General features: G+C 39.9%; 2 protein-coding genes across 14 annotated transcripts in view; one reads left to right on the forward strand and one right to left on the reverse strand.

Moving 5' to 3' along the window:
- Window positions 1–25,692, forward strand: STK17A (serine/threonine kinase 17a). 2 transcript variants are annotated; one of them, NM_001082006.1, is given in 8 exon segments: window positions 149–215; window positions 264–351; window positions 11,070–11,282; window positions 12,108–12,252; window positions 21,655–21,781; window positions 23,229–23,277; window positions 23,363–23,542; window positions 24,006–24,562. In NM_001082006.1, coding segments are annotated over 8 exon segments (1,194 nt in total). In that variant the 3' UTR covers window positions 24,331–24,562.
- LOC103349457 (uncharacterized) overlaps window positions 23,337–27,933 on the reverse strand; it is an 83,161-nt gene continuing 78,564 nt past the window's right edge. For 8 of the 12 annotated variants that reach the window (XR_007922220.2, XR_011383175.1, XR_007922218.2 and 5 more), the window contains one exon: window positions 23,865–27,860. Coding sequence is in view for 4 of the 12 variants with exons in the window: in XM_070059779.1 (XP_069915880.1) it covers window positions 23,530–23,635; window positions 27,798–27,860 (169 nt within the window). In the remaining 8 variants the exon portion in view is untranslated. Of the gene's footprint in view, window positions 23,636–23,864; window positions 27,861–27,933 lie in introns of those variants that run through there. The other 4 variants (XM_070059779.1, XM_070059780.1, XM_070059781.1 and 1 more) reach the window with 1 other exon arrangement.

Genomic DNA, 27,933 nt, shown 5'->3' on the forward strand with positions numbered 1-27,933 from the left:
AGCCGCCGGCCGCAGTCGGAGCGCGGCGCGTCGGCGAGCGGGTGCGTGGGGCTGCACGGGCCGGCACGAGGCGGCAGGAGGCGGGCCCGTTACCCGCCGGCAGCTCTGGGCGGGCCGGGCGGCCGGAAAGGAGGCGCCCCCGAACACCATGATTCCTCTGGAGAAGCCGGGCAGTGGGGGTTCCCCCTCGGCCGCCGCCTCGGGCTCGGGCCCGGGCGGCCGGGGTCAGAGCGCGGCGCGCCGGCCGCCGGCGCTCCGGACCCGCGGGCTGCTGACGGAAATCCGCGCTGCCATTCGCACCGAGCCCTTCCAGGACTGCTACAGCCTGAGTCCAGGCCGGGAGCTGGGCAGGTGAGGGCTGGCGGAGCGGGGGTGGGGGTGGGGGTGGGCGCCCGGGCGCGACCCCGACCCCGGCGCGGAGACGTCCCGGTCGCCCGGGGCGGGACGCCGGCGCTGATAAGTGTGGTGGCTGGAGGTGGCGTCGCCGGTGCCGATAAGGCGCAGTCGTGACTTGGCACAGGCCCGGGTGCTGGAGGGCATCCGAGTCGCCCCGGCTCTTGCCCTCTCCGCGTCGCGAGCCGGGGGGCCCTGGGCCGAGAGGGGAAGCCCCCGAGGACGGGTGGAACCGAGCAGGGGTGCCCGGGCACCTGGCACCTGCCTCCCCTCGCGCCCTCCAGCCTCTGCGATGACTCAAGTGGGCATCTCACGAGCGAGGCGTGCGAGCCGCAGTGGCGACCGCTTCCCTTGCCCCGGTGCTGTTCACGGCTGTCAGCCACCTGCTGACTCCATCATTTTCGATTTCTTCGTTGCTTTTGTGTTAGTGCTAAACTAGTTAGGCCCCTGTGCCTTAGGTTCAAGTTGGCGGTGTGCATGGGCCTTGCGCGTTTCCTACTTTGTGAACCGGCTCTTCGGGGCTCTTGCCTCCTCCCTGTCCCACCCTTTTGGTTTTTTTTTTTTTTTTTAATTATTTTTTTAAGAGGGGCCTACAAGCTTACACCTCCGTCCCTTTTGGAAGCTGGAACAAGGGAAGGCGGTTTGCACGCTGTGCATTTTGTGTGGTGCAGAGCACATGCTGAGCGAGGTCTGTGGCGTGTGGGGACTGTCGTCTGCCTTGAGAGTAGTGTGGAGAAGGTGTCCAGTGCACTGGCTTTGGCTCAGACCTGGACTCGTTTCCCTCTTTGCCTTGGGGTGGGGGACTTCGGCTCCCAGCCTCACTTTTCTCACCCGTAAAAATGGCCGTAATGACAGGACTTAGCTCGCGGACGTGTGCTGAAGACGCCGTGCTTGTAAAGCGCATACCACGGGCCCTGGCACATAGCGTTCAATAAGCGTTCGCTGTTACTGCAAACATTTGTCATGGTTGCAAAATAGCTAGCTCCATGGTGTAATGGGAAAGGGCCAGGCAGGCTTCCGCCGATGTCTTGGGAAAGGCATTGGTTGCAATGATAAAATATTTTACAAATATTGAAGAGGAATTTTTGGGGGAGGGGCAGATTACCTTCAAAATGTCTTATTTCAGATGTTGCCAAAAGGTAAAACACCTTTCAGGAACAAGACTTACTTCACTGGGCTGGGCACTAATTGGCTCTGTGCACGTTTTAATTATGACACAAGAAGACAAGGAAGCTACTGACTCAGCTAGGTATTCTAATTTGTCCAAATTCCAAACGTTCTGAAGTAACCCTATTACACGCAAAGGGAAGACTACATTTTTCCATTATTGGGTTGGATTGTCCAGCTTCATCCCATAAAAGGAAGACTGACACTGCAGAACTGAGGCATCTTCAGGTGGCAGGCGCTGTCTTTTAGACTTTATGCTAAATGATTTAATCTGAAAAACTCATTTGTACCCTAACAGGTATTATGGGACTGATTCCTCCAGGAATGCCTCCTTCAACTTGTGTTTTAAGTTCTGTTATAAAATTAGCTTGCCTGCAAGGTTATTTGTTTCAGATTTTCATGTCTTCTACTTACTTTTTCTTATATATACTTCTTTATAAAAGGATTAACTCCAAAGCAGAACAGAGCTTGGAAAGATTCTTGATGTTAAGAGCCTGATATTAAAAATAAAATTGATGTGTTGTTTCCTTTTTGATTATTTTTTTCATCACGAAGGAGTTGAAGGCAGCGGTTAAGAACGCTGGCTTTGGAGTCAGTGTGATTGCTGTCTCTCACCAGTGATGTGATCTTGAGCACATTACCTAACCACTGAATTAAATGAAACGGATGTATAGCTTCAACGCAGTGCTTATTTAACTTAGAAAAGAAGTGCTCAATCAATGAAATCCATCATGTGGCTCAGTAAGTGTTGTTATTCTAAATGTAACAAAAACTAAAAATAAGAAAACCAGTGCAGTCACAAGCTCTGCCTCTATCTCTGGCTAAAATAATGAAGTCTGTTCAAAAGACACAGATACTCTTGGGAAGTCTCAGGGAGTAAAATTCCTGTTTTGTATATAAGCACTCCTTGTTTAAGGTTTATTAATATTACCAGCATGCTGTGGCTTTAACTTAGTTGAATGTGTTTATGCATGATCTTTTTTTTTCTCATCAGAAAATTTGCCAAAATTTCCAACTGTTAACTGTGGTTGCATTTCTGATAGGACTCTAATTGATCTCATGCTGATGTGTAACTTAGAAAATTACCCATGCTGTTTCAGTCAGTCATGTGGGAGGAAAAACAAAGGATTCTTTCAGTTTAGTCCGTGGTCTTTTTTCTTTGTAAAATGTGGAAGCACTGTGAAGAGTTAACTTAAAAAAATCCACTTCTTTTGGGTGATGCTATTTTATTGTGACAAAACACTTTCAGAAAAGATGGCTGTTGGAAGAGAGTTTAAGTGGTCAATATTGATTCCAGAGTAATGGCAGGATATGATGGCGATCATTTTAAAAAATGTCACATTCTTTCATGTCACCAACGGAGGCCATAGCAACCTAAATGGGGGTAAATATATGACGTAAAGCTTTATTTTATTGCCTCAAGTTTGACTTGTTATTCCGAAGGCTTGTTACCTTTCTTTGAGTCAGGATGTGTGCCAGTGTAAACCACATTAATGATTTCATTACTGAGGCATGGAGAAATGACCTTGGATGCTGAGAATTTTTTTTCATGTTGATTCCACTTGACTTTATTGGTAGTATAGGAACAGAAAGATGTTTCCATAAATTTAAAATTATACATATTTCACATCAAATGATTTGCTTTGCCTGTGTTTTCATTACTAGTCCTCAAATTAATTTTTTAGAAAATATGTTCATAAAATCAGAAGAACATCATTTGTTTGTTTTCCCATGGGAAAAGTTGTAAATGGAATTCTCTGCTGCAACGGGCACTTCATACCTGTGCAGGCGTTGTAGGCACTTGCACTTGCAGTAGCTCATGGGTTCTCGCTGCCAGCCAGTTTGCAAAGTCCCATTTTTTGCAGATGAGACAACCAAGACAGCGATTGAGTCTTAGGGGAGACATTATGACACCACAGATGATTTTCAAAGAATATTCTGTAGTCTATCTTATGACTGTGAGCAGTAGCCCATAGTTTTTATGAAAGGATTTGTTAATGAGTTCAGATTGCAACAAATGCATACCAAGCTTCAGTGTCCTATAATTCCTTCCCACGTTGGTCCTTAGCATAGACAAGGATGTCATACCTCCTACCCAGAGCAATTCAGGATTAACAGAAAGAAGGATTTTTATCAGAGAATGTTTAAGAGAATTTAGCACCAAGTGGATTTTGGGAAATGTGTTCTTACGTAGACTGACGATAGTAGGTAACGGCTGCAGGTTTTAGACTTTACACCTGTGTCATAAATTATAATTTCTTATGCCTGTAGAAATTGCCTTGCTTTAGGATATACATTATTTAAGATATCTTGGCAGCTAGCCATTCCTTTGAACAATTAAATTCCTGAACATTTTTGGGGGCCCACATCACTATGGGATGGATAAAGGAAAATTGGCTCCATTTGTGGATTAGCAGAAATTACTTGGGAAGTGTGACTTCTGCTCTAAGGCAGATATTTCTTTAAGCAAGTCAGGTTTAATTTTGAGAAGTTGGGGCTTAAAATGTTAAAACTAAAATTTTAATTTAACATACATTAATTCAAAGGTCCAATGAATTTCTTTATTTTAATAAAACCATAGCAGAATTTTATGAAATTTGATTATTGAACCAAATGTATTAGAAAGCTAAGTAGTTAACAATGATCTGCCTCTTCAGGTAATTAAGAAAGAATTAGATTTATTGAGGGAACTTAGAGACAAAGTCGAGTTCAAATTAGATCACATCCACAACTCTTGTGATTCTTTTTGCACACATTTTTGTCATTGGTTGTGTCACAGACCTGAAGTTAGTTCCAAGAACAATAAAAATAGCTACTAATTACTGATTATTTGCTGAATGCCACGTACTTTAGAGATGTTGTTTTATTTAATCTTTACTACCCTGTAAGGTGGGTGCCAGCAACCCCATTTTACAGATGAGGACTCCAGGGTTCCATGACTGAATTAATTGTCCTTGATCACAGTTAGCAGCCAGAATTAAAGACTAAGCCTGACTTTTAACGTCCTGCCTGTTTTTAATCTCTCATGCTGATACATAAGTTAAATGAACTCACTGAATTTTACATTTAAGGTTAATAGATTTATTTATTTATTTTTGCTGTTTTCCTTGACCTTTTTAGAGATAAAGAAGACTAAATCTATTATAGGTCTTAAAAAAAAAAAAAAAAGAAAGAAAGAAAAGGCAAAGGGGCTGAGAGAGTAAGAGAGTTTCCATCCTCTTGTTCACTTCCCCAAATGCCCGCGACAGTCAAGGCTAGGCCAGGCTGAAGCAGGAGCCCAAATTTTTGGGCCATAATCTACTGCCTCCCATGCCTATTAGCAAGAAACTGGATCAAAGGCAGAGGTGTACTCAGCCCAGGCGCTCCTATATGGGGGATGTGGGCTTCTTAGAGGCAGCTTAACTCACTATGCCACAATACCTCTAGGTCTTTCTTAAGTGGAGCTTCTTTACACATCAACCCAATGGAGTTAAATAAGTTATTCCCATCTGTGACAGATAAATGTTATTCCCATTTGTGACAGACATGCCACTGGAAAATTTCATGGGGGAAATAACATTGGAATGAATTTCAGTAGTAGTGATATAAACTTACCCCAGGCATTGACAATAAAATGGGGTACAATGATAGGAAAAATCAGTGAAGAGAAAATGACAATTAATGTGTTAAATGTTTTGAGGTCAACTTGCCATAAAATTTTATTTAGCAAAAATGGGAAGAACAGTGTACATATATGTTATATGTAAAATAAAATCAATATGCTATATGATGCAAATTGTGTACCTACTGTGTGTAGGGTACTAGGGAGACAGCTAAGTAGCCATAGTACAACAAATTGTAATAAGTCAGATGGGTTTAAGTAAAGATATAAACAAAGTACTTTATTGTAAGCTAGACTAAAGCAAAACAGGTCCTTGAACTTCACTTTGTATATTCTGTTATCTGTTCGACTTTGCCTGCAACCCACCATTTGATCTTACATTTGCAATGCATCAAATAAGTGGGATTAGTTTACAAAGGCATCTCAAACTTTTTATCTAAAACCTAACATAATCTTCCCACAAAAAATGTTATTGTTTTTGTCTTTCCTCAAAAAACATTACCGTTTTTATATTTTTATCTCCATTGATGATAACACACTTACTCTGTACTCACATTCAAAATCTAGAAGTCATTCCCAGCTTTTACCTCTGTCTCATATCTGCCTACAGCTCAGATCTCTCAGGAAGTTTTAATGTGGCTTGAGGTTCAATATCTTAAATATATTCTCTCTCCTCATTCTTCACTCTTGAGTCCGTGCTCACTGCCTTCAGTTATTTTATTGGTTTCCTTGTTATCAAAAATAATTACCCCGGGGCCGACACTGTGGCAGAGTAGGGTAAGTTTCTGCCTGTGCGCTGGCATCTAATATGGGCTCTGGTTTGTATCCTCGCTACTCTTCCGACCCAGCTCTCTGCTTATGGCCTGGAAAAGCAGTAGATGGCCCAAGCGCTTGGGGCTCTGCACCTGCGTGGGAGACGCGGAAGAAGCTCCTGGCTTTGGTTTGGCCCAGCTCTGGCCATTTGGAACCAATGGGTGTTAGATCTTTCTGTCTCTCCCTTTCTCTGTAACTCTGTAACTCTCAAATAAATAAAATCTTTAAAAAGAAACCTCATTTAAAGAATTGGTGTCCCATTTTTAACTCAATATAAAGCCCAAATTACTTAGTTATTTCTCACTGTACTTAGACACTGTTAATACAAAGATGAATAAACTTGAACCTTGTTAGTGCTTGGACTGGTAGACCCAACTCAAATGTCACTTCTACTTCTTAATAATAGTTTCATTTGGAGAAGAAGGCAGTAGGAGGGGAGTTCAAAAAGTTCATGGAAAATAGAATGAAAACTTATTTTTATTTTGGTGCAAAAAATTTTTGCCACCATGCAGTTTTTTTCATAATGTACATTTTGCTTGAACTTTTGGAAGACCCTTATATGTATGGATTTCAAATGTTTTTTTTTTTTTTACACCAAAAAAAATCTTGTAATTCTGATGTGTCCTCCAGCCATTGTGGCCTGCTCTCTTACCAGTTTCAGTGATGTGCAGTATCAGAACAGTGGAAGAGTACAAGGGTGAGCGAACTGCAGCCAGCCACCTATTTTTGTGGGGTTCATGAGCTAATGTTTTTATATTTTAAAATAGTTGAAAAAGAATCAGAGTAATATCTAATGATGTGAAAATCATATGGAATTCAAGCTTCAGAGTTCACTAGAGCCCAGCCGAATCCATTCATTTACCTTTTGCCCGTGGCAAAGGTGTTTGTTCTAAACTAGTAGATTTCAGTAGTTGCCACCAAGGCCATCTGACCTGCAAGCCAGAATATTTACTATCTTGCCCTTTACTAAACAGTTTGCTGACCCTGAGTAGAGTACATGCTATGATGGAAAGAATAAACCTAAAATTGTGAGAAATGAAGCACAAACACAAAGGTGGTGTCAGAATCGTCACTGGTATGGAGGGACGACTGTGGAAACTGAGCTCTGGTTCCTCAGAATGGCTGGGGAGTGTGGTGGCAGACAAAGTATAGGGCAGAGGCCTCTGAAATTTAGAGATGGCCGTTCTGTACCAGAGTTCTGCAGTTTGCAGGCTACCCATGTGTGTGAATCCAGTTCTCTGTTTGCTGAATCACTTGTCTCCATCTGGTCTTCAGAAATCCACTTTCAGGCTAGATATTCAGTAGTACTTACTGCATAGCATTGTACCAGTTTGGGTTTTAGGTGTGGCACAGTAAACACTTGTGTGTTTGATGTGGGAGCACTGTGAGGGCCATTCCACTGAGTCATTTCTGATTTCCCAGAAGCATTGCCATCAGTTATACATTGAGGTTCTACTTCAGATCAGCATTTTACAAATTAAACTTTCACTTCTTTTGAAACATCTGACATAGAGATAAAAAAAAATGAAGTTATCAGTGATTTTTTTTTTCTTTTTAAATGAGTCCAAAGGTCATTAGGAATCTTTTAGAACTTGGAGATGTTAACCTTATGTTGTGGGATAAAATGAGATTTTAGTCTATGATAAAGATCACTTAATCTCTCCAGTATCTGTCAGAGTCTTTCATATTTCTATTAACAGAAGCAGCACTTTGAGCTAAATAATCGTGTTGGGTAAACTGTTACCAAATTGAAGAGCCATAGACATATGCCTAAGGATTTGCCATTTTTATTACTAATGATAATGAATACAAAGAGCATGAAAATCATAATTGTGGTTACTATTGCTGGAAAGAAGAACTGGTATTGTAGATTGGATTAGTAGTCTAAAATAGTGGCCCGAGAACTGGGAGGTAGAATTTTTTTTTTTTTGGGGGGGGGGAGGTAAAATAGCAAGGTTTATTAGGGAAGGGACATCCGTAAGGATGGATGGGCACCTCTCCAGACAGAGCCTGAGAGACTGGGGGATGGGAGGGGGGAAGAAGGAGAGAGGTTACATGGTTGAGTGCAGAGATTACACCTGGCCAGACCAGGCGGGCAACTCAGCAGAGGCAGAGGGCTGAGTGCGCAGTCCGGTTGAAGCTGGGGGTTTTTAAGGAGATGGGTCTTGCTTCTCCACCTCTGCTCCTCTTGGAACAAAGGGCTTTTTGGATGTAAATAGAAAAACTTCTCTCTTGAAGGAAGGTAGAATTTTTTTTAAAAAGAATTTATTTACTTGAAAGTCAGAGTTATAAAGGCAGAGAAAGAAGTCTTCCATCTACTGGGTCACTCCTCAAACAGCTGGCAATGGCCAGAGCTGACCTGATCCAAAGCCAGGAGCCAGGAGCTTCTTCCTGGTCTACCACGTGAGTGCAGGGGCCCAAAGAGTTAGGCTGTCTTCCACTGCTTTTCCCAGAGAGCTGGATTGGAAGTGGAGCAGCTGGGATTTGAACTGTTACCCCTGTGGGATGCCAGCATTGCAGGTTAGTGGCTTTACCTGCTTTGCCGGTCCCAGAAGTTAGAATTTAACAGAAGAAATTAAAGCTTTGTGTTATGTTCTAGAGTGCATTTTAAAAATACTTATGAGGGCTGGCGCAGCAGCTCACTTGGCTAATCCTCTGCCTGTGGCGCCGGCACCCTGGGTTCTAGCCCCGGTTGGGGCACCGGATTCTGTCCCGGTTGCTCCTCTTCCAGTCCAGCTCTCTGCTGTGGCTCGGGAAGGCAGTGGAGGATGGCCCCAGTGCTTGGGCCCTGCACCCGCATGGGAGACCAGGAGGAGGAAGCACCTGGCTCCTGGCTTCGGATCAGTGCAGCATGCCGGCCATAGCAGCCCTTTGTGGGGGTGAACCAACGGAAGGAAGACCTTTCTCTCTCTCTCTCTCTCTCTCACTATCTAATTCTGCCTGTCAAAATAAAAATACTTATGAGGATATTGGTTTGATAACAGTTCAAGGGGAAACAAATCTGGGTAATTTATTTACCAGCCAAATTTGAAATATGTAAGGCCCATTAACTATTGTTTTTTAAACAAGCATTCTTAGGTTGTATCATTTAAGAACAATAAAATAATAATCACATACCACTTTCTAAGTGGAATATAGTTCCTTCCAATTTGGTTGGCATATTATGGATAAACCATAGTAGTGAGAGGGTCAAAAAATCCTGTGGGGAAGAGAAAAGAGGGAATGGCAGTTAGCAGCTCATGTGCTGTGTTCGTAGCTGATGGATGGTTCTGTGAAAAGCAGTGGAGTATCTTCTGTATTGCTCAGCAGAGGCTCTGTAGCCCTTGAGATGCAGTCAGCCTTAGGCTTATAGTAAAAGTCTTAAGAAAATACTATGTGGAGGCAGACACTTAGCCAGTTAAGATGCGCATGTGCTACACTGGTGTGCTTGTGTGCCATAGGCAGCTCTGGCTCCTGACTTGACATGTATTATATACATACTGTTGCCCCTTCAAATCCATAGGTTCTGCATCTGGATTCAACCGATGGGAGATTGAAAGCAATAAAAATTGTATTTGTACTGAATGGATGCAACATTTCTTTCTTTTTGTTATTCTCTGAGCAGATATCCTATAGCAACTAATTTGCTTAGCATTATACATTGTGTTAGGCATTGAGAGATGATTTAAAATATAAAGGAGGATGGCATAGATTATATGCAGATACCGTGGGACTTGAGCATCTACAGATCCTGGAACCCACAGAGGGTCCTGGATCCAATGCCCCTACCATCTCTACCCACCACCACCTCCCCCCTACACACACAACACACATAAATATGGAGAGACTGTACTTTAATTTTCACAACAACTTGTGAAGTACATGCTATTTATGTCCCATTGTAAAGATAAGAAAAATGAAACTTAAGAATATTAAATAAATAAATTGCCTAAGGTTATGTGTCAACTCTCAGTTGAGAGATTCAAGCCCACTTCTGTGTATTCCAGAGATCATACCTGTGATCCATATGCTTTAGTGATTTTAGTATTAGACTTGTTTATTAGTTTAATGATAAATAATAGTGTGTCAAGACAATGCTTGTCTTATTTTAGGAGAATGAAATTTTCAGCTGATGCTGTAGTTATAATGATATATGAATGAGATTCTTTTAGAAGGTGATAATGTCCTTTAGTGTCAGTGACCATGAAATTCATTATATTAGGAAAGCTTGTGACCAGTTCCTATCAAAAAGTCAAACAGCTTTTATAAAATTTATTTATTTGAGAGGCAGGGAGACATGGAAAGAGAGTTCCTATCTACTAGTTGACTCCCCAAGTGCCCACAATAGCTACCATTAGGCTGTGGTTCAACTCAAGAGCAGGGAGCTCAATGCAGGTTTTCTACATGAGTGGCAGAGACCCAATTACTTGCACCAACCATCTCTGCTGCCTGCCAGGATTTTTATTAACAGGCAGCCACAGTCAGGATTCAAAACCAGGTATCAAGCCCAGGTATTACATGAGTATCTTAACCCTGTACACTCGTTCCCTCAAATGTTTTTTTTTTTTAAGTTTTAAGTCATTTTATGTGTGAATGTGCAAAAAAAAATTAACTCTGTATAATTGTGCAGAATATATTGACTTTAATATTGATTTCATCCATTTCGTGTTACTATAACAGTATACCGCAAACTGGGGAGTTTTTAATGAACACAGTTTATTTGGTTCATGGTTCTGGAGGCTGGAATTCTACAGTCAAGGAGCCATATATGGCAAGGACCTTCTTGCTGCATCAACTCATGGAGGAAAGCAAAAGGACACTCCTGTGATGACAACATTAATCCACTCATAGGCATTAAGTGTGTAATACATGAACCTTGGAAGGCGCATTCAAACCAAAGCAGTTTAATTCTCTAGTTAGAAAAATGAATTTTGCTGATGTTAAAATTAATTTATTTGCTAAATCTATAGTTACAGCCTATATAAAGTCCTACTTTTGTGATTGAATTATCTGAATTTTATTTCCTATCAGTGTGTATTTAGAAATTGTTATTACAATTTGCCATGTTGGGAAGGCTGTCAGCACTAAACAGCGGGTGTTTTTGTTTCATTCTTAGGGGAAAATTTGCAGTGGTGAGGAAATGCATACAGAAAGATTCTGGAAAGGAATTTGCAGCTAAGTTCATGAGAAAAAGAAGAAAAGGCCAAGATTGTCGGATGGAAATAATTCATGAAATTGCCGTCCTTGAATTGGCGCAGGATAATCCTTGGGTCATTAATCTACATGAAGTTTATGAGACTTCATCAGAAATGATCTTAGTTCTGGAATAGTAAGTATTGCTTGCCTTTGGTTGGATTTGTTCAGTAGTCTGCACTTCACGGGATGCCACTCTTCCGTGATAACGTTGCAGGCCCCTGGTTCTCTGGAAATCTGAGGAGTTCCAAGATCATCTTCATATGTTCCTGTTACTAATTTGACATGTTCTGAATTTGCAAGAAAATACATGTGTAAGCTTTTTAAATTTTCATTCTTTAAAATTCTTTTGATAATATAGTAAAGTTCTCATATGTTTGTATTTGGAAGAATTCCTAGGAAGGTAAGTGATAACCATAATCATACTAAAATAAGAAATATTTTATAATCCCTTATTCATTTTTATATCTGCATTCTAGGCACACATCTCTCCCTGTGCTCCCCAACTCCAGGGCTTAAACATGTCATTCCCTTGTCGTCTTCCTTGAATTGTCACCAACCTGTGACATTATCTTGTTTTACCTTCAAATGTGCCTTTTAAAATATTTTTCTCTTCATCATTGCTTTTAGCAATTTGAGCATGATGTGCCTTGGTTTTATTTGTTTGTCTTGCTTGGGATTCACTGAGCTACTTTGATTTTGGTTTTACAGTTTTTATCTGATTTGGAAAGTTTTTAGCCATTTTGTTTTCTACTTATCGTTCGTTCCTTCCTTCCTTCAGTTATAGTCTCTAGCTGCTTGGCATTGAGCTGGCTCAGCTCATACTGGTTTTGCTTCATCGAGTCCATATTAACATATAGCACCACCAGGCTGTAACTAAGTTACTGGATAGTTTTGCTGTGAGTGTTCACTATTTCCCTTTTTATGAGTTATGTGTTGCTTTAATTCTGCCCTTTTCTAGTGCTGCTGGAGGTGAAATCTTTGACCAGTGTGTTGCAGATAGAGATGAAGCCTTTAATGAAAAAGATGTTCAAAGACTCATGAGGCAGATTTTAGAAGGTGTCCACTTTCTGCACACTCATGATGTGGTTCATCTTGATTTGAAGGTAAGATCTGAATTCCTTTATAATTTTGAGATTGCTAAAGATATTCCAGATGTAAAATATTTAGCAATTATTTATTCAATCATTTATGAACAAGGATATTAGAACCGAGTGTTGACCCTTCTTCTCTAGCCAGTTCATTTTCACAGGGAGATAATGTGCATTCGTACATTTAGAAAGATAAATAATACGATGCCAGAAACATTGAAGTCACAGAATACTGCTAGGTAGGCAAAGGCTTCTTAGTAGAGTTAATACTTAAACTAAACCTTTTAAAAATGTTATTTAAATAAGTAGAGAAGAATAAGAGAAGATTGTCTCACAAAAGTTAGGAACATGTGATTTTCTAGGGGAAAAAATGGAGTAGTTTCCCTGGAATTGAGACATCAAATAGGAAAGATTAAAACAGAAAATGACAGGTCCTGTGTGCTTCCGGTAATTCCACAGGTTTCAGTATTTATATTTGAGTAGTAATTTGAAGTTTTTGGAAAATTAGCAATAAGTAAGTGAAAAAAACATATTAGAGGTAGATGGATGTCTAATTTAAAATCTTCAAGGTAGCCGGCGCCGTGGCTCACTAGGCTAATCCTCCGCCTTGCAGCGCCGGCACACCAGGTTCTAGTCCTGGCCGGGGCGCTGGATTCTGTCCCAGTTGCCCCTCTTCCAGGCCAGCTCTCTGCTGTGGCCCGGGAGTACAGTGGAGGATGGCCCAAGTCCTTGGGCCCTGCACCCCATGGGAGACCAGGAGAAGCACCTGGCTCCTGCCATCGGATCAGCGCAGTACACCGGCCGCGGCGGCCATTGGAGGGTGAACCAACGGCAAAGGAAGACCTTTCTCTCTGTCTCTCTCTCTCACTGTCCACTCTGCCTGTCTAAAAATAAAAATAAAAATAAAAATCTTCAAGGAAAGAAGGAATGGGAAGAGGCAGGAAAGAAAAACAATGGACAATGTATCAGTTGTGGTCCTTTCAAGCGATCAGAATACCAACTGAAGATGGGGTAAGCAAAAAAGGAAATTTTATTGACTAAGCTGAAAAGTCCAGGGAAAAATTCTAGCTTCAGTTGTGATAATACTCAGGGCTCAAAATGTAGCTAGGACTTGGTTTTCCTCCAGTACTCAGCTCTGCTGTCTCAGAACAGCGAGAAGATGCTGGTAAGATAGACGGTGCCATTTTAGCCTCACAGCTGCCCAGGGCCACAGCAGGAAGGGGCTGGTCTTCTGTGTACAGCTCTGTGAATTCCCAAGAGTCACTCTGGTTAGACAGGCGTGGATCTGCCTACAACCAGGAACTATGTTAGACGTATATAAGTCTCTGGCCTGGCCAGTGTTGTGCTCCAAGCCTGGAGAGGTAAACTCTTGCCCTGCCTCAACTTTGGACTGAGAGGAGTAAGGGACAAACTCTCAAAACTAGTTCTCTTTCTGAAAGAATCTGAATAGGTGCTCATGAAACAAACTGTAAATGTCCATTCTAAGTATTCTTGATATATTGCTTCAGGTGACTGGTAGAAAAGTTACTGTTGACATCCAAATCCTAGTATAGCTGTGGGAAAATGAAACAGTCCTCAAACACAAAACAGGGCACACTGGCTTTGGTTCCTAATGTTTATTCCACTTAAAAAATGATAGCCTTATGACAGAGGAAACAAGAGTTAGGAAGGAAGGCAACTGAGAACCCCCCAAAAAAGGCTTTGCTACCCTGACCTGCACCCTCATCTCTCTGCACACCTCTGACTTCCCTTGATCTCTGCTGCACTGTGCCCTCTGGCAGAAAGTAGGTGCTTTATGGCAGTGGTTCTCACTCTGACAGGCATCAGCATCACTGGGAAGGGCTTGTTAAAACAAATTGCTAGGCCATAACCCTAGAATTTGGGATTCAGGGCAGAGCCAGGTGATGCTGTACTTCAGGTCCAGGAGCCACTTTAACTACTGATGGCACATTCCATGACACCTTATATATACATCATACTTCAGAAATAACAGTACTTAATTTTTATTACATGAGGGAACACTCTCAAGGAAGACTAGACAGTTTGTATAATCTGGTGGTTGACTTCTAAAGCAGTCACGATGATGTCCTAGTTGGAATCAAGTGGGAAGGTAATACAGATGCTTTAAATACTGACATTGAGAGAAGAACACAGGAGAGAAGACAGCCTGGAAGCTTTCTTGTTCTTTTCTCCAAGAGGCCAATTTAAATTCATTCCTGAAAAACAATTGCCTTTTCTCAAAGATTTATTTCTGTATACTGTAGCTAAAGTGCACGGTCATGATATGTGATTTAAGTGGTGGTTTTTGCCTTTTTTTTTTAACTTTTATTTAATAAATATAAATTTCCAAAGTACGACTTATGGATTACAATGGCTTCCCCCCCATACCGTCCCTCCCACCCACAACCCTCCCCTTTCCCACTCCCTCTCCCCTTCCATTCACATCAAGATTCATTTTCGATTATCTTAATATACAGAAGATCAGCTTAGTATACATTAAGTAAGGATTTCAACAGTTTGCTCCCACACAGAAACATAAAGTGAAAAATAATAGATGATTTTTTTTAAAATGATGATGAAATCAGAGCAGACCTATTGTCATGTTTAATCCCAGTGAGAGTCAAGTTGGGAATTGATTTTTTTTTTTTTTTTTTTACAGAGGATCAGTTTAGTATGCATTAAGTAAAGATTTCAACAGTTTGCACCCCCATAGAAACACAAAGTGAAATATATTGTTTGAGTACTCATTATAGCATTAAATCTCAATGCACAGCACATTAAGGACAGAGATCCTACATGAGGAGTAAGTGCACAGTGACTCCTGTTGTTGACTTTACCAATTGACACTCCTGTCTATGGCATCAGTAATCTCCCTATGCTCCAGTCATGAGTTTCCAAGGCTATGAAGCCCTCTGAGTTCTCCGACTCTTATCTTGTTTAAGGCAAGTATAGTTCCGGGATGCTAATGCTGGAGTGGCCTGATGCCAGTGCTGGCGGTCACCTGTTTAAAATCCTTCATAGCACGGGCAGGCAAACTTTGCTGTACTTTTTTCCTTTAGTCGTATGCATAAGCAGTTCAAAGATGCTTGCTGAAAGAAATTTTTACCCATGCTTCCTTCAGGAACAACAGACCAGGATTAGATGACTTCAGCAGTCCAGACTTCAGGGGACTCACATTAAGAAGTCTCCTAGTATTAACCATGCAGGAGAACTTCAGAGAACTTCCAGAAGACATGATTATGCTATGGCTTTTTTCATATTTAGTTTTATGTTTTTAATTTTGTAAAATCATTTATTTATTGTTATTTTATGATGCTTTATTAGTTTTATGATGTAGTCAGGACTTCTAGGAACAGATCTCCAGTTTAAATGATACTGTACTTATAGGAAATGAGCTTTCAATTTATGACAACACAACCTATGACCATTATTCATGAACTAATTAAGTAGCAAGTCAGACAGGTTGCCAACACCATGTGTTATGGATGTTTGATGTTACTTGAAAGCAGTCAAAAGTGAATATTAAGTTCTTGAATACCAGGTTCAACTGTGTATTTACACAAGGAAATTATATCCCTTTCTCCTCCAGACCTTCAGTATAAATCATATTCCTTTCTCAACAAAATACTGTATAGAATTCTTCACAGATTTAATAGAGGCCTTGATGATGATGATAGGCCATTCATGCTGGAAACTGGGCTCTCCCTGTTTCCCAGACCCAGAGGAAGCAGAAGACAGGGGGCCCAGTGTTCCCAGCCTTCCTTCTACCCTTGCACTCCTCACGTGTACAGTGAGACATGTCTCTAAGTGAACTGCTGAGAGAGGATGGAGATGGGGTTGGCTGGCAGCAGTGCAGGTGGAGGTGGTTTCTACCAAAAGATCACTTCAGGCTGACCTCTTTGTGTCTGGACAAACACATTCAGTGCCTAAATCTTTAAGAGCCATGTGTCCAGTAAGACTTCATGCTTATAATGCTGACTCTCAGTCTCCAAAAGAGCTTGAAAGGCTAAGCTATTAAAAAACACTATTTTCTCATACTCCCTCAAAGTTAAGTATATTTACTTGTATTTAATTCTGTAAAAATTGATAATCCACATGTATACATATATAAAATATATACATAAAATACATACACATATATATGTGTATATATGGTATCTTTGACTTGGCAGGCTACTTATTCTCCTTTCTGGTTAAGAAATTCCTATTTCAAACAGAAGTTAGTTCTAACACTATTAGAGCTAGACAGTAAGAGTTGCCTCTATAAAAGTGATAATTAATATTATGGGAAATATACATTTGGCTTCAGTGCAGACCCCAAATGACCAGTTTGTCAAAACACTGAATCACTCTAGACTCTTAGCCAAATACCTCAAATTGAGCATATGAAATTCTCTAAGAAGCAGCAGATGCAGATTTATGAGTCCTTAAAAGTATAAATCCTTAAGTGTACAAAAATAGAAAAGACAAACTATGATTAAAGGAAAGCCCATTTGTTTAAAATATTAAAATTTTAACAGGACTGACAATTCTGAGAAAACAACTCTAGCAAAGTCAGAAAAAAACTAGTCTCAAAATAGTCTCAGTAATTTGGTGACTTAGACATCTGGCACAGTGGCCTGCTTTTTATTTAGGGGGAAGACGGATGAAGAATAGTGCAAAAATAGTCTTAAAATCTGGTGTGCTTTGTTTCCAAATAACCTTTCAGCAGTGGTAGTATGAGGTATTATCATTAACCTGTCCACTCTGTTATATGCATGATTAAATGTGGACTAGAAGCTGGGATTTTCCCATTTGAGATTTGAATTGAGTCACTGATTCTAGTTTAAGTATCAGTGTATTACTTGAATGAAAGGAATAACATAAAAACATTACTAAACAGTCCCCCAAATGAATTTAAACAGGATTACTAACCTATTTTTGTACTCTAACCTGGGTTTTAATAAGTAAAAAATTTACCAGAACTTTCATTGTCTGATAAAATTTTTCTTAAAACCTCATCCATGGTATCTTAAGCCTTATTAAGCAGCTTAAACTCAACTTTACAGTGATCGTAGTCACTAAGTCAGTGGCAGTTGTTCAGCAAATCTGAAGCAGATTTTCCACAGAGATGAAGAATCTGAGATAAATAAAAAGGTTCCCCATAAAGCAAGAAAATAAAAGTTTTAGGAAGATTCTCTACAGACACTATCTGAGACCTGTCTGCATGTTTCCTGTAATTACTTCTCCATTGACTGACTGCTTTCTCTCCTTACTGCCCGGCATTCATCTAGTTTAAACAGAGTTGATATTGTATGCTCTAACCTGTTTAGCATGAACTGGGTTCCCTAGAAAGGGTTTAACTAAATTATAATGCTAAGGTACTTATCTCTATTTTTAGCACATATTCATATATTTTAGCCCATTGAAAGTAGTCATTTTTACCCATCAAAGAATTGACAGATTCTAGCTATGCAATTTTATTTTTTTTCAAATTAAGAGTTTATTTATTAAAATTAACAAATGGCAAAAAGTATATATGTTATATACCATGATTTTTTTTTATTTAGTAAATATAAATTTCCAAAGTACATTTTATGGATTACAATGGCTCCCCCCCCCCCATAATTTCCCTCCCATCTCCCACTCCCTCTCCCATTCCATTCACATCAAGATTCATTTTCAATTATCTTTATATACAGAATATCGATTTAGTTTTATATGTTAAGTGAAGATTTCATCAGTTTGCACCCACACAGAAACACAAAGTGTAAAATACTGTTTCAGTACTAGTTATAGTATTACTTCACATTGGACAACACATTAAGGACAGATCCCACACGAGAAGTATTGAATATTGCTATAGTCTGCTCACTACCACCCTAGGTCTTCTCATTAAGTTGACAAGATACTAGGATGAGAAAACAAGTGTCCTTGGTGGAGAGAATACCATCTTCAGAGACACTCTTGTGGGAAGAATCATGACAAGTGTGTGGGACTGCAAAATGTACAGTGAGACTGTTTCACTGACTGTGGAGGGCTAGGTGGGAGCTAGACCTGGCAGGGTTTTGTCTCCACATCCAGCACTGTGGAGAGTATCTGAGAGCAGTGGGAAGCTATTGAAGGGTTAATTTAAGAGGATCAGATCAGATATATATTGATATACAAGCGATTCTTGTGCCTGCAAAGTGGCCAAACAGAACCTAGCAGACTGTTTAGCATAAGGCAGAAAAGGAAGAAAGGAAAGCAAGCTTAATTTTCTATAGTTGGATAACAGACAGCATTTAGAAGTGTTTAGGATTACCAGAATATACTGACATGGAGGAGGAAAAGGGGAGAGAGGATGACCAAGATGATTCTTAAGAGAGTTCTCCTATCCTGATGGATGATGGTAGCATTCACTTAGATACCACTCATTGGCAGGAGAATCTGACCTATAGGAGGGAAAATGTGAGACTGGTTTTGCTCTTGTGAATGTTAGGTTTCTTTGAGACATCAAAGGGGAGCTATTAAGTAAATAGGTAGTTGAAGAGGTCTGAAAGAGATAAAATTTGGTGAGTCATAGGTATAGGTGGTATTTAAGCCTTGAGTTAAGATAGATAGTGCAAGGTGAGAGTGTAGAGTGAGAAAAGGACCTCAAGATTAAGCTGTGACAAACCCAACATTGAGTGGGAGAGTGAGAGATAAACAGCTCGAGAGACAGGAGGAAATCCAGGTCAGTGTCTTCTCGTGGGAGCCAGAAGAAGCGTATGTCAACAAGGGATGGCCAGCAATGTCAGAACCTAGTAAGATAATTGTTCAGACTTGCTATAGTGGAATGAGAGGACAGAAATCAGATGTAGTAGTTGAAGAGTGCAGGGAGAGGAAATATGCACATGCATTTACTCATCAACGGAACTACCCCATGATGAAGGAAACAGCAAAGTAGACGAGTTAACAGACAATGGATGGCCAGCACTGTGGCTCACTAGGCTAATCCTCCGCCTGTGGCACTGGTACTCCACATTCTAGTCCTGGTTGGGGCGCCGTTTCTGTCCCAGTTGCTCCTCTTCCAGCCCAGCTCTCTGCTGTGGCCTGGCAGTTCAGTGGAGGATGGCCCAAGTGCTTGGGCCCTGCACCCGCATGGGAGACCAGGAGAAGCACCTGGCTCCTGGCTTCGGATCGGTGCAGCACACTGGCCGTAGCAGCCATTTTGGGGGTGAACCAATGGAAGGAAGACCTTTCTCTCTGTCTCTAACTCTACCTGTCAAAAAAAAAAAAAAAAAAAAAAAGAAAAAAAAAAAAAAGAAAAAGAAAAGAAAATACAGACAATGGAATTAGTTTGCTGTGTACAAGATGTTAGAGAACCGAGAGGGGACAGCCATCTTACCCTCCCTGGGGGACGGAGAAGTCAGGTAGGGCTTTTTGTATTTTGCTGAGACTCACCATGCATGGAGTGATGAAAATAAATTTGTCAGAGGAAAGGGAGAGGGCTTCCTAAACAGATACATAAGCAAAAGCATGAGATGTGAGAGTATGTGTCTTACTTAGGGGATTACAGACTGATTTGCAATGCAGGTTGCTTACTGAATTGTGACAGGAGGTTCATCTTGAAAAGGAGGCAGTGATCAGATTCTGACATACTCTGGGTGCTGTAGTAAGGTATTCATTATCAGTACCAATGCTTCTCAGTTTACGTTTGGAGATATTCCTAGTGCAAGAAGACAGGACAGACGCCTTCTGAAGCAAACGCAGACTTTCCTTTCAAATCTGATATTTGAAAAATTCTAATGAATTTCACATTCTAGTTCATAACTGTCTTAAGAGACAGTGTCTAGGTTGTTTTTTTTAGATTTATTTGAAAAGCAGAGAGGCAGAGTGAGAGAGAAAGATTTGGTCTTCCATCTGCTGGTTCACTCCCCAAATATAGCTGCAACAGCTAAAGCTGGGATGATCTGAAGCCAGGAGCTTCCTCTGGGTCTCCCACGTGGGTGCAGGGGCCCAAGCACTTGGGCCATCCTCTGCTGCTTTCCCAGGCCACAGCAGAGAGCTAGATAGGAAGTGGAGCAGCTGAGACCCTAACTGGCACATATATGGGATGCTGGCACTGCAGGTGGTGGCTTTATCTGCTCTGCCACAGCATCAGCTCCAGGTTTTTTTTTCCATTGGATAAAAATGACTCCAGAGATACCAATCTTACTGCTTCTGTAACTTTGGGTAGGCCTTGCCAGTTATATCCCCACCCTCCATCCCTGTTTAAAAGTATGTCTGTTGTTGGAAGACAACAACCATATGAAGGTAGAAACAGTATGAGAATCAGCCTTACATTATGGGAAGAGCACAATTCTCCCTATCCTTAGGTTCTGCATTTGTGGAATCAACCAACTGTGGATTGAAAATATTCTTTTCAAACGGATTGGACCTGTAGAGAGGTTTTTTGTTGTTGTTGTTTCTTGTTATTCCTTAAACAATACAGTATAGCAACTTTTTTTTTTTAAGATTTATTTATTTGAAAGGCAGAGTTATAGAGAGGCAGAGGCTGAGAGAGAGAGAGAGAGAGAGAGAGAGAGAGAGAGAGGTCTTCCATCTGCTGGTTCGTTCCCCAGATGGCTACAATGGATAAAGCTGTGCTGATCCAAAGCCGGGAGCCTCTTCCGGGTCTTCCACATGGGTTTAGGGGCCCAAGCATTTGGGCCATCTTCCACTGCTTTCCCAGTCCATAGCAGAGAGCTGGATCGGAAGTGGGGCAGCTGAGACTTGAAATGGCACCCACATGGGACGCTGGCACTGCAGGCAGTGGCTTTACCTACTGTACCACAGCACCGGCCTCCATAAAAACTCTTTACACAGCATTTAAATTGCATTATATCTAAAGATGGCTTAACATATATGGGAGAATATTTATAGTTGGTATGTAACTAATTTACACAAGGCACTTGAGTGAGGATTTTGGAATCTATGGGGAGTCCTGGACCCAGTCTTTCATGGATACAGAAGGATCACTGATTCTGTTGTACAATGAGGGATGGGTTGGAGATGGGAAAAAGTAGAGACTAGTGGTCTAGATAATCAATAACAAAAAGCCCAACTTGCTGCAATAGTGAGAGTAGGGAATGGAAACTGACCGTGCTGCTTAGAAGTTGAGCTTTAAGGGAACAGCAGGGAGTGTGCTGGCTAGGTGGAGATTCAGGGTCATAGGGGATAGTTTTTATAAGGTTGGTTTTGATTTTAAGATCGGGATAGATGCATATTTATATGATGGGAAGAGTTGGTATAGGGGAACATATTGAGAAATACAACATACAAAGCCTGCTGCCTTTCAGATTGCAAATATATTGTGAAAATATGTAACAAATGACTATTTACTGGTAAATTCCTCAGTCTGAATGTAACAGGTGAAATTAGTGTTTTATGGGGCTAAATGTATAGTGTACTTAATTTGGGGGGCATATTTTTTAGCCACAGAATATTCTGTTGACAAGCGAATCTCCACTTGGTGACATCAAGATAGTTGATTTTGGACTTTCAAGAATAGTGAAGAACAGTGAAGAACTTCGAGAAATTATGGGCACTCCTGAATATGTGGGTGAGTACTCTAAGAATACAGTGGTTTTGTGTTTAGGGTCAGGCATCACTGTAAGATCTCCATGTGGCATGATGCATAGTGGGGCCAGTCATCTGCTGTTGTTGAAATTCCACCATAAGAAATTGGTTGCTTTGGATTACATTTTAAAATGGACAACGTTCAAGAGTAAGGTGCAAAATGGTGTTGCCTGTCCACAAGTCAGTGAGTTTGAAGGGATTATTTCTAAAAGAAATGGAGAGGATTTTGAGTTGCTATAAGGCCTTGTTAAAAATCAAGCACCTTTACAGACATTCTGGGTGGTGATGAATGTTGTGATAAAGGAATTGCCTACCATGGACCTCTGCAGAAGCACAAGAGGTGTGGGTCCACGCAAGGTAGAGAGCTCCTGGCATTATGAAAAAGCTTAAACTTGAAGGTTACAGCAGCACCATTAGTCCAGCTTGTGTAGAAAAAGAAGTAATCTATGATTTTATTTGGTAGACTAACTAGAAGAAAAATGGGACTGATTAAGGCTGCAGAACAATTTAGAAGTTGTGACCAGATACTAGAATATTAGCATTTAAAATTTCAGTGCTGAGACAGCACTTTGTAATTCTGAAGCTTGGATCAAGGTCAGGAAACTTTGATGCCAGGCTGTATGGGTGCTAGAAGTCAGTGTGGCGGTTGCCTAGGGTAGTGGCAGCCCTGGGAGAGCAGGATGGCTGGTGTGTCAGTAGATGATGGCAGCCAGGCAGGGAGTAGAGAAGGCTGTGGCCCGGGGCCGATGGGAAGAAGACTTCACTTGTGGGTAGATGTGCAGTGGGCAAACAGGCAGACTCTGATGTGGGGGGACAGAGGAAGAGCCAGGCTCCTTTCAAAGGACTATTAACTGAAGCAACTGAGAATTTCAGAGGACACAGAAAGGAGTGAAGATGGAGCGGAAGGAAACAGTTGGCAGTGACAGTACAGAAAATCATTCATAGTTTTAAAGTCCTACAATTTAAAGCAGATTCTTTAGTGAAAGGCACTATGAGCAGAGACTAAACAACCTTGAAAACTTATTTTTTATGGACTAGAATACATAATTTTCAATACACTGTTATGCATTATGACCACTAATTAAGTTTTAGAAATATGACAACTTTTTTAGGAAAAGCAACAGCCCAAATATACTAGCCAATTTTGACAGTTAGCATTGTACACTTGAAAAAATGCAGGAAACCACAGAATGAAGGGCAATGAGCTAAAATGTTGAAATGGTAATTATTACCCTGAAGGAGGTTTTGTTTAAATGTTTTCTGATTGGTTTTGGTAAATTCCAAATTTTCTACCAAGAGCCTGTTCCACCTCAAAAGCAGAACTGTCTTCTGTATTAAAAAAAAAAATCTAAAATGAATTCAGCAGTATGTAAAATGGTGTTTTCTTTTAAATGAAGCTAAATGTTTTTGTTCTGTTTTTTTGTTACTAGCTCCTGAAATTCTTAGTTATGATCCTATTAGCATGGCAACAGATATGTGGTAAGCGTTGTTCATGAAAACTGATCAAATTAGTTTTAAGAAGTAAGATGTGATATTAATCTTTTTTATATTTTCTTTAATTTAGGAGCATTGGAGTGTTAACATATGTCATGCTTACAGGAATATCACCTTTCTTAGGTGATAATAAACAAGAAACATTCCTGAACATTTCACAGATGAATTTAAGTTACTCTGAGGAAGAATTTGATACTGTGTCTGAGTCAGCTGTTGACTTCATTAAGAAACTTTTAGTTAAGAAACCTGAGTGAGTATTAATTGATATGGACCGATGTCACTTTTTGGGTCGTCTATTCTGAACAAATGAAGACTGTAGATGAAAACCTTGGCTTCATATACACTGAAAGAAAATTGACAAAAATGAAAATGATTTTAAAAATGTGAACTGTATTTCATTATGACAGGATTTAAATACTAGCAAAATTGTATCACAGATGTGTCATGCAGTGAGTGATGCTTCCAATTCAGTGAGTTGAAACTGACAGTGATGTGACAGCTAATCCTCAGCAGAGATATTCCAAGATACCTTACTTAAAATATTTTTCAATTTAAGGGAAACTGCACCCAAATTCTAAAATTTCTAGTTTTATTTAGAAATGACAAGATTTTTGTCAACTCTTCATACTTCCCAAAGTAGAATACAATACATTATTTGAATTTTTATATTTCTTATAATTTTTAATTGAAGTGTTCCTCGTGTCTTTATACAGAGATCGAGCCACTGCTGAAGAATGTCTGAAACATCCGTGGTTGACACAGAGCAGTATTCAAGATCCTGTTTTAAGAGTGAAAGAGGCCTTAGAAGAAGCAAATGCCCTCCAAAAAGGTGATTCTGTGCCTGAAATTAGTTCAGCTACTGAGAAACCAGGAACCGAAGAATCAATTGTAACTGAAGAGTTAATTGTAGTTACTTCGTATACTTTAGGACAATGCAGACAGTCTGAAAAAGAGAAAATGGAGCAAAAGGCCATTTCCAAGCGATTTAAATTTGAGGAACCTTTGCTACAAGAAATTCCAGGAGAATTTATCTACTGAGCGGTGTTTCCCTTTAGAACTTGATTTCTACATTGAAAATGTTGATATTATTTATGGACCTTTGGCCAGATGGTAACTGAAAGTGGATAACCAGACATCACCGTAGAAAAAAATAACTTTATCAAACTTGTGGATTTAAGTGAATCAAGCCAGATTTATAAATTTGCCAACCAGGAGGTTTAACAGGTAAAGTTATCTGTTTCAATGTTATTAAGAAGGGAGATATTTGCACCTTTAAAACTACATCCTTTTTCTCCAGAATGAGAAGTTGTGTCTAACAGTATTTGTATTCACTTTAAAAATCCAAGTAAAAGTGCCAAAATTCTCTAACTCTCTTGCATTATTCGTACATGTAGTTGTATCTGTTTAGATGCATGTTGATACTTTTCCACTTTGGATTTTTCTTGGGAAGATTTTAATTTCAATAGACATCCTCTAAAGTTTTTGAGAACTAGAATATATAGTTCGATAATCTTATTTTTTTGTATTTTTTTACTGCTTTATATTGACTTGATTTGGCTTCTGTTGGTTTTTGCCTAAGAGAGGTAGTGATTTTTTTCACCTCTGAAAAATATTTGGTTAATTTGTATAAAATTAAAGTGTTGTGTGTTTTAGCCATTTCTGTCATCACATCATGTTCACTTTTGTAGACTAACAGACTACCTCTTTGCCCCTCGTCCCAAGCTTGTGACCTGGTTGGCATTATAATTGCTTTTGTCCCCAAGTTAATAAAACCTAGAGCACAGGAGGCAGAGAAAAACACATTTATTTATGCCAATGAGCTTACACTTGAGTTTCTTTTCAGCCTTCAAGCTATGCTAGGAAAAGTTTTTTCTTTGTTCATAAAAATTTTGGCACTGGATACTTGGTCTTTAGGGAAGTACTTTGCCCCAAAAAGTAAGAATATGCTCCATAAAGTTTGCAATTATATCCAGGTCCCATAGTGAACAGTAAATTCTTGTTTTAAAGATGGAAATGTAAAAGTCTATTAAGTAGACTTACACAAATGTCTATGATCTCACTCACCCTGGTATGGCTTATACAAAGAAATGGATTAGGCAGACCAGATGATGAGACTGCACTGTTTTCTAAGTTGACTATAGAAAGCTGCTTGGAAGTAAAAGGGGAAGAGGAAATTCTGCCACAGTGGCAGGGTTTGCAATGAAAACCCATGACCACAATGTTGAACCTCAGGTAACTGAGAGAAATACAAACTTAGGCAAATGTACCAATATTTCTCTGCCAAAAACCCTTACTATTGAATGACACATTTTTGTACTTGATGAATTTGTCAGGTTTTAAAATCAGTCATTTGGACTTTTTCAAAATACATCTAATAAAAGTACTGTATTTGTGAAGAAAGTTGTTGTCTTTTGGTTGGCTGCCTATCTTCAGCCGCTTTTGTACCTTGAATTTTGAGCTGTATGGTGTTTTCTTAAGAAGACTTTCAGAATATACTTATAAGTAGAAAGATTCAATTTGGCCTGTCATGTAACCCCCAAAAATGCCTATATACCTTTATGACAGCTACTTCTACACTTTTTCAATTTCCAAATTATACAGCTTATAAACCCAGTTTTCATAAAATGTTGATGAGCAGTTTATGGGCAATGCAAAATATGTAACTGGTTTGAATCAGTTGGGAAATTGAATATTCTAGGTTTTGTTTACACATGAAAATAGGACAAAATGACTTTCTGTAGAAGTTATGGAAAATTCTGGAATCTGACTTTTGAATTGACTTTAGTTTGGAAAAAACTGCATTATAGTTCTCAGTAATGTAAATGGCAGTGGTGTATGGGTCAGTCCATACAGATATAAGCATGTTCAGAAACAATATTGACCAGTGAATGCAAGAATAATATTAAATGCTAGGAAAAATTATCCAAACTTTAGATTCAAAATTTTTTACATCAAAAAACTCTTATTTTTCCACAAACTTTATGTGCATTACTATTTAGAAGGGTAGTTTATAGTCTCATCTTGTTTCTGACTTCAATAGAAAACCTTTAGTAAGTTGAATTTGTTGGTTTGGTAGATATGTACATACACATGGGAAGATAATGAGTTTTTGTCAAATGCCTTTTATATAATTATATACCATATAATTTTCCTCTTAGGCAACCCTTCTTTTTTTTTTAACTTTTATTTAATGAATATAAATTTCCAAAGTACAGCTTATGGATTACAATGGCTTCCCCCCCATAACGTCCCTCCCACTCGCAACCCTCCCCCCTTCCATTCACATCAAGATTCATTTTCGATTCTCTTTATATACAGAAGATCAGTTTAGCATACATTAAGCAAAGATTTCAACAGTTTGCTCCCACACAGAAACATAAAGTGAAAGATACTGTTTGAGTACTCGTTATAGCATTAAATCTCAATGTACAGCACACTAAGGCCAAAGATCCTACATGAGGAGTAAGTGCACAGTGACTCCTGTTGTTGACTTAACAAATTGACACTCTTGTTTATGGCATCAGTAATCTGCGCAAGGCAGCCCTTTGATATTTCATACTTCTAACACTGAACTACCCTTGCATTCCAGGAATAAACCTCTCTCAGTTACTGTTAAGAGCCAGGGTAGGTTATGTTCGTCTGGGACAGCAAACAGCCCCCAAACTTAGGAGCTTTTAAGGATTTACTTGTCACTCCTGCTGAATGTCTTCTGTCGATCAGCTGTTCTAAGAACTCAAGCCTTCGAAGTAGCCTTGTAGTCACTTCTCATAAAGCAAGGCAGGGATAGACAGTTGTCAGGCAACCAGGTATTTTGTGAAAAAACTACATCAGAATTTTTCATCAACTCTTAAGAGTTGTGAAGTGTGTGTGTGTGTGGGGGGCTAGTTCCTACCTCGATGGATTATAATTTAATAATAAAAGGTATTTTATATTATACTACATGTAAGCTTACATAACAACTAAAAAGAAAATGAAGATGAGAAGTAATCTCTCCTAAAATTTACCTGCACCCGAGCTGGGTGTTAGGGGCACATTTTTGTTTTTAATCTCCATTTTTCTACCCCTGGATAACAACATGCTACAGTTTTTCTGATACAACAGAGCAACTTGGCTGAAGCTGCTTAGAAGACATGCCTGAACTGGGAGCAGGTTACTAAGGAGGCAAGAATCTTCTTGTGGGTGGAGATGGAGGTTGGCCTATCACCTCCTGCCTCCTGTGTAAATAGCATCTTTTCCCCAAGCATCCCAACGAGCAGTATAAACATTGCCTCACCTGTCAGGCAGGTGATTGGTAAATATTTATTCATAGTTCTCATAGGACAAACTGAAAACACAATCAAATGGCCTAAGGGCAATTTCAGAGTTCCTGTCTACTGAGCGTTTCCCTTTCCCTTCCCCTTCCAGTGGCCAGAGGGAAGATATGTTTCGTATACATGTAACTTTTCAGCTTCATCCTTGCTGTATTCAACATTACCAAAACTGGGGATAATAAAACCTTGTCTTACCAGGTATTGTCAAGTCCCTGGTTTGGTGAATAGCGAAGGTTTGGAGTCAAGAGGAAGCTTATGCTAGGAAAATGGAACAAATAACAGTAAAAATTATTGATTTATCTCAAAGTTATACAAGTCTTGTCAGTATACA

The sequence above is a fragment of the Oryctolagus cuniculus genome, chromosome 16 (assembly GCF_964237555.1).
Source record: "Oryctolagus cuniculus chromosome 16, mOryCun1.1, whole genome shotgun sequence".
Taxonomy (NCBI): Eukaryota; Metazoa; Chordata; class Mammalia; order Lagomorpha; family Leporidae; genus Oryctolagus; species Oryctolagus cuniculus.

Excerpts from the sequence above, each read along its gene's own strand:
- STK17A (XM_008261482.4), top strand. The coding sequence starts at position 149 with ATGATTCCTCTGGAGAAGCCGGGCAGTGGGGGTTCCCCCTCGGCCGCC. Across the intron at positions 352-11,069 it reads CCAGGCCGGGAGCTGGGCAG|GGGAAAATTTGCAGTGGTGA; the intron begins GTGAGGGCTGGC and ends TTTCATTCTTAG. Across the intron at positions 23,278-23,362 it reads AGCATGGCAACAGATATGTG|GAGCATTGGAGTGTTAACAT; the intron begins GTAAGCGTTGTT and ends TCTTTAATTTAG.